This window comes from Nerophis ophidion, linkage group LG09 (genome assembly GCF_033978795.1).
Source record: "Nerophis ophidion isolate RoL-2023_Sa linkage group LG09, RoL_Noph_v1.0, whole genome shotgun sequence".
NCBI classification, from domain to species: domain Eukaryota; kingdom Metazoa; phylum Chordata; class Actinopteri; order Syngnathiformes; family Syngnathidae; genus Nerophis; species Nerophis ophidion.
The window spans coordinates 71,033,536-71,053,696 of NC_084619.1; the positions used below are offsets into that span (position 1 = coordinate 71,033,536).

Here is a 20,161-nt window from a genome sequence, read left to right on the forward strand (position 1 = left end):
CGAGGTAATTTAAGTTGCTGGTCAATCCCGAGTTCTTTTGATGACACATAAGCTGATTTTAAATAACGCAGAACAGAATAGGTATTTTCCAATTTATTCCAAAGCTTTGGAGAGACCAACTTAAAAAACAACACATTCAATTGGCGTCACCTAGTTGATCTGAAAACCCTAAGGAACCGCTGTCTTCTCCAATATCTCCCCCCCCCCCCCCACACCTACCGGAACAAATACACATATATGTTGTTCTGCTTAGCCTGAGGCAGGAAGAGATAAGAAGGGAGTATTGCTACTCCTTACATCCCTAAATATTTTGTTACTTGACAAACACTACCATTTAGCATGCTAACGTTAATAAGATGGCTTTGTTAAGATCATTCTAGAGGGCATAGTTTGGGTACCGTTTAGCATTTTTAACACATTTTTCAGATGTGCATCTACGACTAATATATTTTGGTACTAAATGTGTTTTACAGTTAGCATGCTAGCTTTTTTTTAGCTAATTTAGCAAATTTTTGGTATTTTACTTTTAAGTTAACTTAAGTTATACACCTAAGTGTCATATTTTAGTACGTCACTAATGCTAACTCTAAGCATACTATTGTTAGCATGTTACACCTCAACGTCAAATATTTTGTTACTCGACGAACGCTACCGTTTAGCATGCCGGCTTTTTTTTTTTTTTAGCTAATTTGGTTGTTATACACCCAAGTCATATTTTAGTTACTTGATCCATGGAAATCATTTTTAGCTCATTTTTCAGATGTGCACCTACAAGTAATATATTTTGATACTTGATGTATTTTACAGTTAGCATGCTAGCTTTTTTAAAGCTAATTTAGCAGTCATACACTTAAGTGCCAGCATTAGTGAAGTACTAAAATATAACTCCACATACTGTTGTTAGCATGCTAGCTTTTATTTGAGCTATTTTAGTTAATTATTGGTACTTTTAACTTAACTTAAGTTATACACCTAAGTGTCATATTTTAGTACGTCACTAATGCTAACTCTAAGCATGCTATTGTTAGCATGTTAGCTATTTTACCTCATTTGACCTGGACACACCTCAACGTCAAATATTTTGTTACTCGACAAACGCTACCATTTAGCATGCTGCCTTTTTAAAAAAAAATGTTTTAGCTAATTCTGTCGTTACACACCCGAGTCATATTTTCGGTACTTGATCCATGCATAAATTTTTTAACTCATTTTTCAGATGTGCACCTATGACTAATATATTTTGATACTTGATTTATTTTACAATGAGCATGCTAGCTTTTTTTTTTTTTTAGCTAATTTAGCAGTCATACACTTAAGTGTCAGCATTAGTGAAGTACTAAAATGTAACTTTGCATTCTAGCATGTTAGCTTTTTTTTTTTTAGCTCATTTGGCCAGGACACACCTCAACGTCAAATATTTTGTTATTTGACAAACGCTACCATTTAGCATGCTAACTTTAGTATGCTGGCTTTTTTAGCTAATTCTGTCGGTATACACCCGAGTCATATTTTAGATACTTGATCCACGCGAATCATTTTTAACTAATTTTTCGAATGTGCACTGACAAGTAATGCATTTTGGTACTTGATGTATGGTTACAGTTAGCGTTTTAGCATGCTAGGTTGCAGTTATACACTCTAGTGTCATAGTTTAGCACTTCGCTAATGCTAACTCTAATAAGCGTACTATTGTTAGCATGCTAGCTTGTTGATCTCATTTTGCTGGTATACACCAATGAGTCGTATTCTATCTTGTTAACTGTTAGCACCTCATTGAGGTTTGGCTCATCAACATCCACACTATGTTACGACTAAGAATTGCACTTTCCAGTTCTTTGAAAAGAAAAATCTAAATGGTGTTGCGTTTGGACCAGATGTTCCTCCGAGGTAATTTAAGTTGCTGGTCGATCCCAAGTTCTTTTGATGACACATAAGCGGATTTTAAATAACGCATAACAGAATAGGTATTTTGCAATTTATTCCAAAGCTTTGGAGAGACCAACCTAAAAAAACAACACATTCAATTTGCGTCACCTAGTTGATCTGAAAACCCTAAGGAACCGCTGTCTTCTCCAATATCTCCCCCGCCCACACCTACCGGAACAAATACACATATCTGTTGTTCTGCTTAGCCTGAGGCAGGAAGAGATAAGAAGGGAGTATTGCTACTCCTTACATTCCTAAAGCTTCAAGGTTAACACACACAGTTTACTAGCGGACAACCAAAAAGAGAACAAATGGAAAAACACTAGCTGTTTTCAAATATGACTATGAATATAAATAAATAACTTTTAAATATGTAGATGTCTATCTCCGAAGGTGAAAAAAGCAAAATGGCCGCCGCGTCCCTTGGGCACCCACAACATTAGGTACACCTGCCCAATGACGTCATGTTGGTTATTTGATGTGCTATTAAATATTTCATGGAAACGCTGATTGGATGAAGGTGTACCTAATGTTGTGGCTTCTTTGTGACTAACATTTTCTCCCACCCTCCTTGAACGCACCTTCTCTCCGTGCAGGTGTTTGTGGTTGCCATGGTGACACTGCAGCGTTTGTCTTGCAACTTGGTGACTCAAACGCCATTTTTTTTTATTAATCTTGTGTTTATCCATATTTATGTTCCAGAAGGAAGGCGGGGCGAGGACGAGCCGGCGAAATGAGGACAAGAGGCCGGGAGACAGGAAGTTTCACTCATAGGAGGCGTGCTCACCTGCCAGGTAACCACAGCCTCATTTTCATCTCCATAAAGAAATATTCATATCGAGTGCCACTCGTCCCCGAATAGTGACTCAGGAGCACTGATTATTGTATTTGACAATATTACTTATCAATATGGTATTGGAATCCTGCGATGAGGTGGCGACTTGTCCAGGGTGTACACCGCCTTCCGCCCGAATGCAGCTGAGATAGGATCCAGCGACCCCAAAGGGGACAAGCGGTAGAAAATAAATGGATGGATGTATTGGAATCAAAATGACTATAATAAAAGTCATTTATTTAATTTATATTTGAGTAGCATTTTGGCTTTTTAACAAAGTGTTTGTACAAAAATGTCAAGTGAGCGTTCACTTAACTGCAGAGAGCAGCAGGCATTTCCCACACAGCAGTCTGTGTTGGAATGTTAACTCAACTGCAGAGAGTACAGGGCATTTATAAAAGTAAGAGATCCTTTTTTTTTTTTTACTCATGTATTTTTGATAGGAATATTTGAAAATAATGTCACATAGCAGTCTTGTGTTAGTGTTTACTCAACTGCAGAGAGCAGCAGGCATCCATTCGAAGTAAGACTTGTCATTAGAGAAATGTTATGTAATAATCCAAAATAGCAGTCTCACTTAAGTCTGTGTTAGAGCTTTTAATCAACTGCAGAGAGTAAAAGGCATTTATAAGAGTAAGAATTTTGTTTGATCCTGACGTATTTCATAGTAATTTAAAACAATAATCCTAACATAGTTGTCTCACATGAGTCTGTGTTGCTGTTTACTCAACTGCAGAGAGTACAAGGCGTTTATAAAAGTAGGATAGACTACTTTTTTGTACTACTTTTTTTTTTTTATAGCAATATTTCATATTTTCCCCAAAAATCTTAAGAGTGTACCTGTGTTGGAATGTTAACTCAACTGCAGAGAGTACAAGGCATTTATAAGAGTAAGAGAGGAGAGACTACTTTTTTGTACTAAAGTTGTTTTTTTTTGATAATGTAATATTTTTTTCCACAAATTTTAAGTGTACCTGTCTCACACGAGTCTGTGTTGGAATGTTAACTCAACTGCAGAGAGTACAAGGCATTTATAAGAGTAAGAATTTTGTTTTATCCCGACGTATTTGATAGTAGTTTAAAACAATAATCCTAAAATAGTTGTCTCACATGAGTCTGTGTTGCTGTTTACTTAACCTTCCTCTTGTGTTAGCTTTCTGTTACCATCTCTTATGTTAACGGGTCGGTTTTGACCCATGTCTTAAATCAGCTGTAAAATACACTAAAAACAATTATCTATCATCCAATTTGTTTCTCATCTCTTGGTTACCTTGTTAGGCTTCCTTATCCTTGAAAATATTGGTTTTAATATTTTTGGTTTGGGCCATTGGGCCTTTTTTTGTCAGTATACCCCTCGATTTCAATTTTTAAAAATGGTAAAACGAACCTCAAGAGAATCATATAAATAAAAAAAAAAAGGTTGTTGTGTTACCTAACTATTACTAAGGGGTATTAGAACACATCTCTTAAATAAATGTGTTTTATTTATTTTTTCATTTTAAGAATTTTAACTATAGTAACGTATATGGTGTTACGGGTCAATTTCGACCCATATATATTTACTTCAAGAAAAAGGCTAAAACTTATTTTTTTAGCAACAGAAATCCAACATCAAACAAACAACAACCAATCAAGCAAATGAAACCAAGAGAAATAGATTACTAGTTCCAAAACTAATAAAAAAACAAAATCAGAGTGGCAAAAAGTGACACTTTTAGTGTCCGTCTTTTGTTTGTTTTTGTACAGGATAACAAGGTAAAATGAGAATCCACTAAAGCTCACATGATTGGGAGAGGAGCTGGCTGTCAGTGTGTTCAGTTTTGGCTCTTATCATTGCTTTATCATCTTATTTTTATAACTGGGTCGAAACCGACCCTAACAACACCAAGGGCATAATTTCTACCAGAGCATTTTATAATTTAGTGAAAAAAAATGTAAATGTTTTATTTTGTTGACAAAGAGGTTCCTGACAAAGTCAAAAAGCTTTGATGCAAAAAAATAAATGTATGTGGTGTTTTTTATGCATTTAAAAACTAAAACAAGACGAAGGTTAACTGCAGAGAGTACAAGGCGTTTATAAAAGTAGGATAGACTACTTTTTTGTACTACTTTTTTTTTTTTTAATCGTAATATTTCATATTTTCCCCCAAAATCTTAAGAGTGTACCTGTCACACACGGGTCTGTGTTGGAATGTTAACTCAACTGCAGAGAGCACAAGGCGTTTATAAGAGTAAGAATTTTGTTTTATCCTGACGTATTTGATAGTAATTTAAAACAATAATCCCAACATGGTTGTCTCACACGGGTCTGTGTTGCTGTTTACTCAACTGCCGTTTTTTTTGTTTTTTAGAAAACAAATTTCCAAATCACAAATAATTTGTGTTGACAATATTACATTTGTGTTACTTAACCGTGTAGTGGAGTGAATTATATTTATGTAGCGCTTTTCTCTAGTGACTCCAAGCGCTTTTACGTAGTGAAAGCCAATATCTAAGTTCCATTTAAAGCAGTGTGGGTGGCACTGGGAGCTGGTGGCTCAAGTGTCTTGCCAAAGGGCACAACGGCAGTGACGAGGATGGTTGGAAGTGGGGATCGAACCTGGAACCCTCAAGTTGCTGGCAAGGCCAGTCTACCAACCGAGCTATACCGTCCCTGTGTACAGGTGTCATGGTCTAGGGCGTTATGGAGGTGCAGTGTGTGTGCGTGCGTGCGTGCGTGCGTGCGTGCGTGCGTGCGTGCGTGCGTGCGTGCGTGCGTGCGTGCGTCCGTCCGTCCGTCCGTCCGTCCGTCCGTCCGTCCGTCCGTCCGTCCGTCCTTCCTTCCTTCCTTCCTTCCTTCCTTCCTTCCTTCCTTCCTTCCTTCCTTCCTTCCTTCCTTCCTTCCTTCCTTCCTTCCTTCCTTCCTTCCTTCCTTCCTTCCTTCCTTCCTTCCTTCCTTCCTTCCTTCCTTCCTTCCTTCCTTCCTTCCTTCCTTCCTTCCTTCCTTCCTTCCTTCCTTCCTTCCTTCCTTCCTTCCTTCCTTCCTTCCTTCCTTCCTTCCTTCCTTCCTTCCTTCCTTCCTTCCTTCCTTCCTTCCTTCCTTCCTTCCTTCCTTCCTTCCTTCCTTCCTTCCTTCCTTCCTTCCTTCCTTCCTTCCTTCCTTCCTTCCTTCCTTCCTTCCTTCCTTCCTTCCTTCCTTCCTTCCTTCCTTCCTTCCTTCCTTCCTTCCTTCCTTCCTTCCTTCCTTCCTTCCTTCCTTCCTTCCTTCCTTCCTTCCTTCCCTTCCTTCCTTCCTTCCTTCCTTCCTTCCTTCCTTCCTTCCCTTCCTTCCTTCCTTCCTTCCTTCCTTCCTTCCTTCCTTCCTTCCTTCCTTCCTTCCTTCCTTCCTTCCTTCCTTCCTTCCTCCTCCTTCCTTCCTTCCTTCCTTCCTTCCTTCCTTCCTTCCTTCCTTCCTTCCTTCCTTCCTTCCTTCCTTCCTTCCTTCCTTCCTTCCTTCCTTCCTTCCTTCCTTCCTTCCTTCCTTCCTTCCTTCCTTCCTTCCTTCCTTCCTTCCTTCCTTCCTTCCTTCCTTCCTTCCTTCCTTCCTTCCTTCCTTCCTTCCTTCCTTCCTTCCTTCCTTCCTTCCTTCCTTCCTTCCTTCCTTCCTTCCTTCCTTCCTTCCTTCAGCCCGTATGCTGCATTCAAGTCCATCTGTGCAAATGAGAAGGTTAAGGTCTAAGGTTACCATGGCAACCCCCTTTTTAACATCAGATTAAAGCAAAAGAATAACAAAAATAGCAAATAGTTGAGGATGTGTAGCGAAGCCTGTGGTCGTGCTTGAAAAGTTCGGGAAGCCCTCAGTCTCCTCTAGGATAACACGGGCCCTGGCTTTCCACCTTTTTGTTTCCTCACGTGATTTTTTTTTTAACCCCCTTTTATTTTGTGTTCTTCAGCCACGCGGGGATCATAGTCCATGGTCAGGTCTTACCAAGGACTGGGGGGGTTGGGGGGTGGATGGCCAAGACTCCAGCCAGGATCTGCTTCCACCAACACGGGTCGACGCCCCCCTTCCGGTCCCGACTCGCTCCCAGTCCATCACACATCGCCCGGGAGGTCGCCGCGCCAAACTCCTCCCCTTTCCTGCGGCCCCCGTGGGACTTTGGCGCCAGCGAAGACGACACGAGAGCGCATGAAGACGTCACACTTTCAACACCGGCCTTATGCTTTCTTTCTTCAGCCCACCTTTCGCTTCCTTTTTTTTAGACTTTCTGTCCAAGGAGGCAGCAGGTGGACACTTCTTAAATACCACTGGTCTTGGGTCTTTTCCACTTTTAAAGCTTGGAGTGTAACATAGAGCTGTATAAATAATCTTTCTACATGGGGGGGGTGGGGACGGTTTGATTTTACCTTTTTGAATTTCCAGTGTTCCCACAGCGGGGGATTCTAATCCTGCGAGCCTTTCTGCAGACTATTTTCCACGCATGCCCTCCACGTTATTTTAAGTACAATTTCTACCAGTTTGCAAACACGCCCTTTTAACTGTAGTCCTGTCAAGGATCTATATTTCAATAACCATTCATGCATTTATCACGTTGGGGTCAAGGGTACAAATTAGCTTCCTGGCGGGGGTGTGTGTGTGTGTGTGTGTGTGTGTGTGTCTAGGGACAGCGTGGCGCAGTGGGAGAGTGGCCGTGCGCAACCCGAGGGTCCCTGATTCAAATCCCACCTAGTACCAACCTCGTCACGTCCGTTGTGTCCTGAGCAAGACACTTCACCCTTGCTCCTGATGGGTGCTGGTTGGCGCCTTGCATGGCAGCTCCCTCCATCAGTGTGTGAATGTGTGTGTGAATGGGTAAATGTGGAAGTAATGTCAAAGCGCTTTGAGTACCTTGAAGGTAGAAAAGCGCTATACAAGTACAACCCATTTAAATGTTGAATGTAAGAAAATTTTATTTTGAGGATAAAAAGGTGTTAAGTTTGTACACTTTTAGACACGTTATTTTAAGTACAATTTCTACCAGTTTGCAAACACGCCCTTTTAACTGTAGTCCTGTCAAGGATCTATATTTCAATAACCATTCATGCATTTATCACGTTGGGGTCGAGGTACAAATTAGCTTCCTGGCAGGGTGTGTGTGTGTGTGTGTGTGTGTGTGTGTGTGTGTGTGTGTGTGTGTGTGTAGAGCGAAATGTTGAATGTAAGAAAATTGTATTGTGAGGATAAAAGGTGTTAAGTTTGTACACTTTTAGACACGTTATTTTAAGTACAATTTCTACCAGTTTGCAAACACGCCCTTTTAACTGTAGTCCTGTCAAAGATCTATATTTCAATAACCATTCATGCATTTATCACGTTGGGGTCGAGGGTACAAATTAGCTTCCTGGCGGGGGTGTGTGTGTCTGTGTGTGTGTGTATGTGTGTGTCTAGAGCGAAATGTTGAATGTAAGAAAATTGTATTGTGAGGATAAAAGGTGTTAAGTTTGTACACTTTTAGACACGTTATTTTAAGTACAATTTCTACCAGTTTGCAAACACGCCCTTTTAACTGTAGTCCTGTCAAGGATCTATATTTCAATAACCATTCATGCATTTATCACGTTGGGGTCGAGGGTACAAATTAGCTTCCTGGCGGGTGTGTGTGTGTGTGTGTGTGTGTGTGTGTGTGTGTGTGTGTGTGTGTGTGGCTCGAGGAATGTAAGAAAAATGTATTGTGAGGATAAAAGGTGTTAAGTTTGTACACTTTTAGACTGTGAGCGTCCAAATTTGACTAAAGTAAGGGCATTTTTCCCTCCTTCATTCAGGTTCCACTATAAGATTGTTGGTAGCTCTCAATACTCAAATAAACAACAACACACTGGATGGGAGAAAAATGTTCAAGCTGATGCTGCGTGGAGCTTTTAATGTCTTTTGGTTTCACGCTACGCTGATGTCCCCCGCAGTGGACATTAGTGACATTATGGAGTTCTTCATGATCACGAGGGCGACGCCATCCTTTGGTGACAACTATGGTGTTCCACAACCTGTTTTCACCCAAAAGGAGTTTTTGATGTACAAATCTTTACTAACGAGAGTGAAGCCATTCAGATGTAATAATGATTCTAGCACTTTGGTTACCTTTTAGAGGATATAGCAGCGACGACCACCGTATTGTTTCAAGAAAAAAAATCAAAATGAACCTTAAAAAAAAAAGGACAAAATAAAAATTTGCATTGATTTTTGCAAAAGGGGAGTTTGTGTGGTCTTTTTGTGTGGCGGCGAAATATCCCAGGTTCCATGAATGCATCACTGTAAAGGAAGACTTGCCAATTATTTATTTGCTAAATAAAATGAAGCACTTGGGTCGACTTTTATTAGGTCTAGACTTGTAGTCTTGTGGGAGACCAGACCTAGATGACAGGGACCGATTTCAGGCTTGTACAAGACCTGATTACTTAGGCTTGTTGCAGGTCTTTGACCAAAGATTTAGGGCTTATACTAGACTTGTATCCAAGTATTTAGGTTTGTTGCAGGTCTATGACCAAAGATTTAAGACCTTTATCCAAGTATTTAGGTTTGTTACAGGTCTCTGACCAAAGATTTAAGGTTTATACTAGACTGTTATCCAAGTATTTAGGTTTTTTGCAGGTCTATGACCAAAGATTTTGGGTTTATACAAGACCTTTATCTAAGTATTTAGGTTTGTTGCAGGTCTGTGAACAAAGATTTAAGACCTTTATCCAAGTATTTAGGTTTGTTACAGGTCTATGACCAAAGATTTAGGGTTTATACAAGACCTTTATCTAAGTATTTAGGTTTGTTACAGGTCTCTGACCAAAGATTTAGGGTTTATACAAGACTGTTATCCAAGTATTTAGGTTTGTTGCAGGTCTATGACCAAATATTTAGGGCTTATACTAGACTTGTATCCAAGTATTTAGGTTTGTTACAGGTCTATGACCAAATATTTAGGGTTTATACAAGACTTATCCAAGTATTTAGGTTTGTTGCAGGTCTATGACCAAAGATTTAGGTTTTATACTAGACCCTTGTCCAAGTATTTAGGTTAGTTGCAGGTCTATGACCAAAGATTTAGGGCTTATACTAGACTTGTATCCAAGTATTTAGGTTTGTTACAGGTCTATGACCAAAGATTTAGGGTTTATACAAGACTGTTATCCAAGTATTTAGGTTTGTTGCAGGTCTATGACCAAAGATTTAGGTTTTATACTAGACCGTTGTCCAAGTATTTAAGTTAGTTGCAGGTCTATGACCAAAGATTTAGGGCTCATACTAGACTTGTATCCAAGTATTAAGGTTTGTTACAGGTCTATGACCAAAGATTTAGGGCTTATACTAGACTTGTATCAAAGTATTTAGGTTTGTTACAGGTCTATGACCAAAGATTTAGGGCTTATACTAGACTTGTATCCAAGTATTTAGGCTTGTTGCACGTCTATGACCAAAGATTTAGGGTTTGTACAAAACCTAGACCCATGACCAAAGATTTGGGGTTTGTACAAGACCTACACCTAATTATGAGGGCTTGTTGCAAGTCTGTCTAAAGTTTAGGGTTTCTGTCGTACATTTTTTTTCCTTTTACGGAAGGTTTTTGTAGAGAATAAATGATGCAAAAAACACTTAATTGAATGGTTAAAAATAGGAAAAAAGCAGGGATTTTTTGACTCTTTAAAATTCAAAATTCCACTGGAAAAAAAGAAGAGAAAAACTAGCTAATTCGAATCTTTTTGAAAAAAAAATTAAAAAGGAACTTATGGAACATCATTAGTTATTTTTCCTGATTAAGATTCATTTTAAAATTTTGATGACATGTTTTAAATAGGTTAAAATCCGATCTGCATTTTGTTAAAATATATAACAAATTGGATCAAGCTATATTTCTAACAAAGACAAAGGATTTCTTCTAGATTTTCCAGAACACAAATTCTAAAAGAAATTCAAAAGACTTTGAAATAAGATTTAAATTTGATTCTAAAGATTTTCTAGATCTGCCAGAATATTTTTTTTTTAATTTTAATCATAATAACTTTGAAGAAATATTTCACAAATATTCTTTGTCGAAAAAACAGAAGCCAAAATGACGTATTAAATTAAAATTAATTTATTATTCTTTACAATAAAAAAATAAATGTACTTGAACATTGATTTAAATTGTCAGGAAAGAAGCGGAAGGACTTTAAAAGGTAAAAAGGTATATGTGTTTAAAAATCCTAAAATCATTTTTAAGGTGGTATTTTTTCTGTAAAATTGTCTTTCTGAAAGTTATAAGAAGCAAAGTAAAAATATTAATGAAATTATTTAAACAAGTGAAGACCAAGTCTTTAAAAAAATTTCTGGGATTTTCAAATTCTATTTCAATCAATCAATCAATGTTTACTTATATAGCCCTAAATCACTAGTGTCTCAAAGGGCTGCACAAACCACAACGACATCCTCGGTAGGCCCACATAAGGGCAAGGAAAACTCACACCCAGTGGGACGTCGGTGACAATGACTAAGAACCTTGGAGAGGACCACATATGTGGCCACCCCCCCCTCCCCTCCCCCCCCTAGGGTACCGAAAGCAATGGATGTCGAGCGGGTCTAACATGATACTGTGAAAGTTCAATCCATTGTGGATCCAACACAGCCGCGAGAGTCCAGTCCAAAATGGAGCCAGCAGGAAACCATCCCAAGCGGAGGCGGATCAGCAGCGTAGAGATGTCCCAGGTGAGCGGTCCATCCTGGGTCCCGACTCTGGACAGCCAGTACTTCATCCAGACCCCCTTCGCAAGGGAGAGTGGGCCAACATAGGAGAAAAAGCAAATAAATGGCAGATCAACTGGTCTAAAAAGGAGGTCTATTTAAAGGCTAGAGCAGGGGTCGGGAACCTTTTTGACTGAAAGAGCCAAAAAGCCAAATATTTTAAAATAAATTTCCGTAGGAGCCATATAATATTTTTTTTTACACTGAACACAACTAAACACGTGCATTTTTAAGTAAGACCAACATTTCTAGAGTATAATAGGTCTCTTATTCTTTGTAATAACATTGTTATTCTGAAGCTAACTGTGGAGGGGGCGTGGCCTGCGGGCCTGCAGCGAAGCGGGGTGTTGCCAGGACCGGCCTTGAAATCAGCGACAGGTGCGTAGATGGCCCACCTGGGCCTTGTCATCTAATCACCTGTCGCTCTCTTTATAAGCAGCGGCCAGGAGGAGAGACAGGGTTGGGGTTGGGGCTGGAGCCAGAGCGCGAGTGAGGAAGAAAGAGAAAAAGACAATTGCTGGGAAGCAACTGAGAGACTTATTGAAAAATAAAAACATACTGTAACCCTGAAACAGGCTCTCATGTCGGTGCTTGGTGGTCTGAAGAACCCCCAGGAGGGCAAGCCCCCACACTAACCAATAATAAATGAATTACGTCTTACCAGGTGCGGTAGAAAACGGATGGATGGGTTAAAAATGCACGAGAATGTTTTATATTTTTAACACTGATTAACTGTGTGTGTGTGTGTGTGTGTGTGTGTGTGTGTGTGTGTGTGTGTGTGTCTAGAGCGAAATGTTGAATGTAAGAAAATTGTATTGTGAGGATAAAAGGTGTTAAGTTTGTACACTTTTAGACACGTTATTTTAAGTACAATTTCTACCAGTTTGCAAACACGCCCTTTTAACTGTAGTCCTGTCAAGGATCTATATTTCAATAACCATTCATGCATTTATCACGTTGGGGTCGAGGGTACAAATTAGCTTCCTGGCGGGGGTGTGTGTGTGTGTGTGTGTGTGTGTGTGTGTGTGTCTAGAGCGAAATGTTGAATGTAAGAGAATTGTATTGTGAGGATAAAAGGTGTTACGTTTGTACACTTTTAGACACGTTATTTTAAGTACAATTTCTACCAGTTTGCAAACACACCCTTTTAACTGTAGTCCTGTCAAGGATCTATATTTCAATAACCATTAATGCATTTATCACATTGGGGTCGAGGGTACAAATTAGCTTCCTGGCGGGGGTGTGTGTGTGTGTGTGTGTGTGTGTGTGTGTGTGTGTGTGTGTGTGTGTGTCTAGAGCGAAATGTTGAATGTAAGAGAATTGTATTGTGAGGATAAAAGGTGTTAAGTTTGTACACTTTTAGACACGTTATTTTAAGTACAATTTCTACCAGTTTGCAAACACACCCTTTTAACTGTAGTCCTGTCAAGGATCTATATTTCAATAACCATTCATGCATTTATCACATTGGGGTCGAGGGTACAAATTAGCTTCCTGGCGGGGGTGTGTGTGTGTGTGTGTGTGTGTGTGTGTGTGTGTGTGTGTCTAGAGCGAAATGTTGAATGTAGGAAAATTGAATTGTGAGGATAAAAGGTGTTAAGTTTGTACACTTTTAGACACGTTATTTCAAGTACGATAAGCTGACATTGCTTATCGTGTTAAGCAATGTCAGCTCAGATTTATCTGAGAGCCAGATGCAGTCATCAAAAGAGCCACATCTGGCTCTAGAGCCATAGGTTCCCTACCCCTGGTCTAGAGTATGAGTTTTAAGATGAGACTTAAATGCTTCTACTGAGGTAGCATCTTGAACTTTTACCGGGAAGGCATTCCAGAGTACTGGAGCCCGAACGGAAAACGCTCTATAGCCCGCAGACTTTTTTTGGGCTTTGGGAATCACTAATAAGCCGGAGTCCTTTGAACGCAGATTTCTTGCCGGATTTTGCCGTATTTGAGTTTTGTCTCTCTTAGAATGAAAAATGTCGAGCAAAGCGGGACCAGCTTGCTAGTAAATAAATACACTTTAAAAAAAATAGAGGCAGCTCACTGGTAAGTGCTGCTATTTGAGCTATTTTTAGAACAGGCCAGCGGGCGACTCATCTGGTCCTTACGGGCGACCCGTGTTGGTGACCCCTGCTTTATGACGTGTTCGAGTTGGGGGCAATTTTGTGAAGCGGCAGCGTGCAGCTATTTTTCACCTCCCAAATATTTCATCTGGAACAATAAAGACAGATGTTACAAAAGGAAATCTCTTTTCCTCAACAATTGGTTTAACAATAACATTATTTTAGTGAGTCAGCTTTTCAATAAGGAAGGTCAACTTTTTTAATTACCAATAATTTTCTCAACCAATTTAAGATACCTGTGACTCCCAAACAATTTGCTATTGTATTTGATGCCATCCCAACAGGGATGTTGTACAGGACTTACACACCTTCTCTTTAAAAATTGTGAATGATCCACTTGACAAGCGGCCGAAATGAGTTTGGGTCTCTCCCTTAGAGATAGGGTGAGAAGCTCTGCCATCCGGGAGGAACTCAAAGTAAAGCCGCTGCTCCTTCACATCGAGAGGAGCCAGATGAGGTGGTTCGGGCATCTGGTCAGGATGCCACCCGAACGCCTCCCTAGGGAGGTGTTTAGGGCACGTCCAACCGGTAGGAGGCCACGGGGAAGACCCAGGACACGTTGGGAAGACTATGTCTCCCGGCTGGCCTGGGAACGCCTCGGGATCCCCCGGGAAGAGCTAGACGAAGTGGCTGGGGAGAGGGAAGTCTGGGTTTCCCTGTTTAGGCTGCTGCCCCCGCGTCCCGACCTCGGATAAGCGGAAGAAGATGGATGGATGGATGGATGGATGGAACTTACAACCCCCTGGCGCTGTTTTGTACTGTTTTCATAATGTTTTATAATGTTTTATATTGTCGTTTGACTTACTGTTTGTAATTGTTGAAATTTATAAGATTACAGTTGGTACAAAATGCGGCTGCTAGACTTTTGACAAGAACAAGAAAGTTTGATCACATTACGCCTGTACTGTATATACCTTTATATACATATATACATACATATATACCTATACTGTATATACCTTTATATACATATATACATACATATATACCTATACTGGCTCACCTGCACTGGCTTCCTGTGCACTTAAGATGTGACTTTAAGGTTTTACTACTTACGTATAAAATACTACACGGTCTAGCTCCATCCTATCTTGCCGATTGTATTGTACCATATGTCCCGGCAAGAAATCTGCGTTCAAAGGACTCCGGCTTATTAGTGATTCCTAAAGCCCAAAAAAAGTCTGCGGGCTATAGAGCGTTTTCATTTCGGGCTCCAGTACTCTGGAATGCCCTCCCGGTAACAGTTCGAGATGCCACCTCAGTAGAAGCATTTAAGTCTCACCTTAAAACTCATTTGTATACTCTAGCCTTTAAATAGACTCCCTTTTTAGACCAGTTGATCTGCCGTTTCTTTTCTTTTTCTTCTATGTCCCACTTTCCCTTGTGGAGGGGGTCCGGTCCGATCCGGTGGCCATGTACTGCTCGCCTGTGTATCGGCTGGGGACATCTCTGCGCTGCTGATCCGCCTCCGCTTGGGATGGTTTCCTGCTGGCTCCGCTGTGAACGGGACTCTCGCTGCTGTGTTGGATCCGCTCTGGACTGGACTCTCGCGACTGTGTTGGATCCATTATGGATTGAACTTTCACAGTATCATGTTAGACCCGCTCGACATCCATTGCTTTCCTCCTCTCCAAGGTTCTCATAGTCATCATTGTCACCGACGTCCCACTGGGTGTGAGTTTTCCTTGCCCTTATGTGGGCCTACCGAGGATGTCGTAGTGGTTTGTGCAGCCCTTTGAGACACTAGTGATTTAGGGCTATATAAGTAAACATTGATTGATTGATTGATATAAATAAATATTAAAAAAAAAAAAAAAAAAAAAAAAAAAAAGCGGCAGCGTGCAGTACCGGAGACATCCACGCGAGGACGCTGTCAGAGATCTGGCAGCAAGGCGAGACGCTTCCTCCTCCCTCCCCCCTCCTCCCCCCCAGTGTCGCACAGCAACATGGCGGACAGCGCGAGTGAGAGCGACACCGACGGCGCGGGCAGCAGCTCGGCCACCCCCATGTCGTCCTCGGCCTCCAGCTCGGGCAAGCCGAGCGTGGTCATCTCCCAGTTCCGCCTGGAGGAGCTGACTAACCGGCTGGCGTCGCTGCAGCAGGAGAACAAGGTGCTGAAGATCGAGCTGGAGACTTTCAAGCTGAAGTGCAAGGCGCTGCAGGAGGAGAACCGCGACCTCCGCAAGGCCAGCGTCACCATCGTGAGTCGCCGCCGACATACGCCGCGTCTTCGGACAGCTGGCTACGGCCGCAGGGGTCCCGCTAGGCCCCGCGTCCTCGTTAGCATGTTGCTAACTTAACCTAACGTGTCTGCGTGCTAACGTTCACTGTTAGTGCTAACTAACTAGCCGGCTACCTCGCTGCCTTTCTTTTGTTTTGCGCTAACAGATCATGTCTGTAACGTCTTCTGGCCTTTCATTAATACATTAATACCGTATTTCCTCGAATTGACGCCCGGGCGCTAATAAATTTAAAACCCCTTCTCACTCCGGCACTTACCAAAGGCATGCAGTAAAAAAATTGAGTGTGATGTAAGGATACCATCATGAAAAGCACATTTATTAAAAAAATACGTTGTTATGGTCTTACCTTTACTTTACGTGGTTCAATCCCCACCTGGTACCAACCTCGTCACGTCCGTTGTGTCCTTGAGCAAGACACTTCACCCTTGCTCCTGATGGGTGCAGGTTAGCGCCTTGCATGGCAGCTCCCTCCCATCGGTGCGTGAATGTGGAAGTAGTGTCAAAGCGCTTTGAGTACCTTGAAGGTAGAAAAGCGCTATACAAGTACAACCCAACCCAACCGCGACCTGCGCAAGGCCAGCGTCACCATCGTGAGTCGCCGCCGACATACGCCGCGTCTTCGGACAGCTGGCTACGGCCGCAGGGGTCCCGCTAGGCCCCGCGTCCTCGTTAGCATGTTGCTAACTTAACCTAACGTGTCTGCGTGCTAACGTTCACTGTTAGTGCTAACTAACTAGCCGGCTACCTCGCTGCCTTTCTTTTGTTTTGCGCTAACAGATCATGTCTGTAACGTCTTCTGGCCTTTCATTAATACATTAATACCGTATTTCCTCGAATTGCCGCCCGGGCGCTAATTAATTTAAAACCCCTTCTCACTCCGGCACTTACCAAAGGCATGCAGTAAAAAAATTGAGTGTGATGTAAGGATGCCATCATGAAAAGCACATTTATAAAGAAAAATAGGTTACCTTTATGTGGTTCAATCCCCACCTAGTACCAACCTCGTCACGTCCGTCGTGTCCTTGAGCAAGACACTTCACCCTTGCTCCTGATGGGTGCAAGTTAGCGCCTTGCATGGCAGCTCCCTCCCATCGGTGCGTGAATGGGTGAATGTGGAAGTAGTGTCAAAGCGCTTTGAGTACCTTGAAGGTAGAAAAGCGCTATACAAGTACAAACCATCCATCCATTTCGCGGGGGGCGCCGGCGCCTATCTCAGCTACAATCGGACGGAAGGCGGAGTACACCCTGGACAAGTCGCCACCTCATCGCAGGCCTAACACAGACAACATTCACACTCACATTCACACACTAGGGACCGTTCAGTGTTGCCAATCAACCTATCCCCAGGTGCATGTCTTTGGAGGTGGGAGGAAGCCGGTCACGCAGTCACGGGGAGAACATGCAAACTCCACACAGAAAGATCCCGAGCCTGGATTTGAACTCAGGACTGCAGGGACTTCGTATTGTGAGGCAGACGCACTAACCCCTTTGCCACCGTGAAGCAGAGACATTTTAAATGCAGCTGAGATAGGCTCCATCACCCCCCGCAACCCCAAGGGGGACAAGCGGTAGAAAATGGATGGATGGATTTTTAAACAAGCTATTAGTGCACTTTTGTGCATGATGCCACTAAGATAACATATCAAAACAATACTAATTTAAAGTGCACTTTTTAAGTTAAGTTAAAGTACCAAGCAATGATTGTCACACACACTAGGGGGGTGAGGGGAGCAGTGAGCAGCAGCGGTGGCCGAGCCCGGTGATTTAACCCCCAATTCCAACCCTTGATGCTGAGTGCCTAGCAGGGCGGTAATGGCTCCCGTTTTTATATCAATCAATGTTTATTTATATAGCCCCAAATCACAAATGTCTCAAAGGACTGCACAGATCATTACGACTACAACATCCTCGGAAGAACCCACAAAAGGGCAAGGAAAACTCACACCCAGTGGGCAGGGAGAATTCACATCCAGTGGGACGCCAGTGACAATGCTGACTATGAGAAACCTTGGAGAGGACCTCAGATGTGGGCAACCCCCCCCCCCCTCTAGGGGACCGAAAGCAATGGATGTCGAGCGGGTCTAACATGATACTGTGAAAGTTCAATCCATAGTGGCTCCAACACAGCCGCGAGAGTTCAGTTCAAGCGGATCCAAGACAGCAGCGAGAGTCCCGTCCACAGGAAACCATCTCAAGCGGATCAGCAGCGTAGAGATGTCCCCAACCGATACAGGCGAGCGGTCCATCCTGGGTCCCGACGAGCGGTCCATCCTGGGTCTCGACTCTGGACAGCCAGTACTTCATCCATGGTCATCGGACCGGACCCCCTCCACAAGGGAGGGGGGGACATAGGAGAAAGAAAAGAAGCGGCAGATCAACTGGTCTAAAAAGGAGGTCTATTTAAAGGCTAGAGTATACAGATGAGTTTTAAGGTGAGACTTAAATGCTTCTACTGAGGTAGCATCTCGAACTGTTACCGGGAGGGCATTCCAGAGTACTGGAGCCCGAACGGAAAACGCTCTATAGCCCGCAGACTTTTTTTGGGCTCTAGGAATCACTAATAAGCCGGAGTCTTTTGAACGCAGATTTCTTGCCGGGACATACGGTACAATATAGTCTCTGGTATGACTCGGCCGGGGTTTGAACTCACAACCTACCCATCTCAAGGCGGACACTCTAACCACTAGGCCACTGAGCACAGAAAGGCACTACAATAGTTTAAAACCAATAAAGTGCACTTTTGTGCTTGACGTTACAGAAGATATTTCACTAAGTGTCAAATAAAGATGAGCTGCATAATAGGAAATAAAATAGTGTATGTCCTTCGCTAAGTGGTAGGTTCCAGCAGACGTTATCTCTTTCTGTTGTTGACTATTTTTTTTTTCATACGGTGTTGATGTGGAAACGGTTGCTTGGGCCTTTCGTGGGTGTGGCACCGACGGACATGTTGACATGCAGAGTTTCAAGCACTCGTCATTCTCTAGCGGGTGACTTTTTAAATGATGCCTACTTTTTGTAGCAACGCTTTTGCTGCATAATTGTTCAACATCTTCCCGCTTGAAACCAAACCACTGCCAGACAATGACCCCTGTGCTGTTTTTCTTAGGAATGATTTTTCTTCTACCTTCATTTGTTACCAGATTTGCACCTTATTTCTCTCGTATTACCACTCGCACCACACCACTAGCATCTCAGCTAACGTTACCCATGTCTGCTTGGCGAGGGCGTGTGACGTTGCACGCCCAACAGTATGTGACGTATGGAAGAAGGTGCGCTTGTTTTATGTCTCTGTGAGAAGGATAGACAAGAGCGTGTAGTGTAATGCCAGCAGCTAAAAGCAACTGCGTGAGAACATATACTCCAATATCACCATATAGTCATTTTCTATATCGCACAGAGACAAATTTGTGATATATCCAGTGTGTTAAAGTTCAAGTACCAATGATTGTCACACACACACTAGGTGTGGCGAAATTATTCTCTGCATTTGACCCATCACCTTTGATCAGTGGGCAGCAGCGGTGCCGCGCCCAGGAATAATTTTTGGTGATTTAACCCCCAATTCCAACCCTTAATGCTGAGTGCCAAGCAGGGAGGTAATGGGTCCCATTTTTATAGTCTTTGGTATGACTCAGCTGGGATTTGAACTCACGACCTACCCTTCTCAGGGCGGACACTATACCCACTCGGCCACTGAGTATCCAGTAGGGATGCACCGATTAATCGGTAACCGAATATATTCGGCCGAATATGGCAAAAAAAAGCCATATTCGGCCTTCGGTGGAATGAGTTAAAATCAAGGCTGAATAGTGGCGTGTGACGCAATTTTTTGACGCGGTGACGCAATCAACCAACGTGCAGTGACGTTGTGTACCTGTATAAGTGTATGAGGTTACAAGCACACACTCTTTGAGATTTAGTGGGGCGTCTGTTTACATTATTAGCCTGTTGTGTAGGCTACCTGTATAAGTGTATGAGGTTACAAGCACACACTTAATTGAGATTTACCTGAGCCTTCTGTTTACATTATTAGCATATCTACTGTGGCTAAGCAGACTTTTGCCAAAAGGACAATAATTAATTTGTTGTGGGTTTATCCACTTTAATGCACTTTATTTTTTTTTTTGGAATGCATGTTTTGTTTGAAGGCCTAATAGAAATGAAAAACTTTGTGCTTTTTTTTGAAAAGCAAAGGCAACTGTAATATTAAAAAAAATTCAATATTCAATAAAGAAGTTACTTTATGTGAAAAACATGTCTAAATATTTATTCTAGGCTATTTATGCAATATTAAAAAAATTGTGAAAAACTGCATTCATTATTCAGCCAAGCG

General features: G+C 42.1%; 2 protein-coding genes across 19 annotated transcripts in view; both read left to right on the top strand.

Moving 5' to 3' along the window:
• Window positions 1–13,110, top strand: part of LOC133559700 (ankyrin-3-like) — a 289,963-nt gene extending 276,853 nt beyond the window's left edge. For 14 of the 18 annotated variants that reach the window (XM_061911726.1, XM_061911718.1, XM_061911717.1 and 11 more), the window contains 2 exons: window positions 2,629–2,720; window positions 6,673–8,944. In XM_061911726.1, the coding sequence (XP_061767710.1) occupies window positions 2,629–2,700 (72 nt within the window). In that variant the 3' untranslated portion in view covers window positions 2,701–2,720; window positions 6,673–8,944. Of the gene's footprint in view, window positions 1–2,628; window positions 2,721–6,672; window positions 8,945–12,248 lie in introns of those variants that run through there. The other 4 variants (XR_009808252.1, XR_009808253.1, XR_009808254.1 and 1 more) reach the window with 4 other exon arrangements.
• A 2,392-nt stretch (window positions 13,111–15,502) lies between these two features.
• Window positions 15,503–20,161, top strand: part of LOC133559702 (coiled-coil domain-containing protein 6-like) — a 30,813-nt gene continuing 26,154 nt past the window's right edge. The window contains exon 1 of the mRNA XM_061911727.1: window positions 15,503–15,786. Within this exon, the coding sequence (XP_061767711.1) occupies window positions 15,532–15,786 (255 nt within the window). The 5' untranslated portion in view covers window positions 15,503–15,531. The remainder of the gene's footprint in view (window positions 15,787–20,161) is intronic.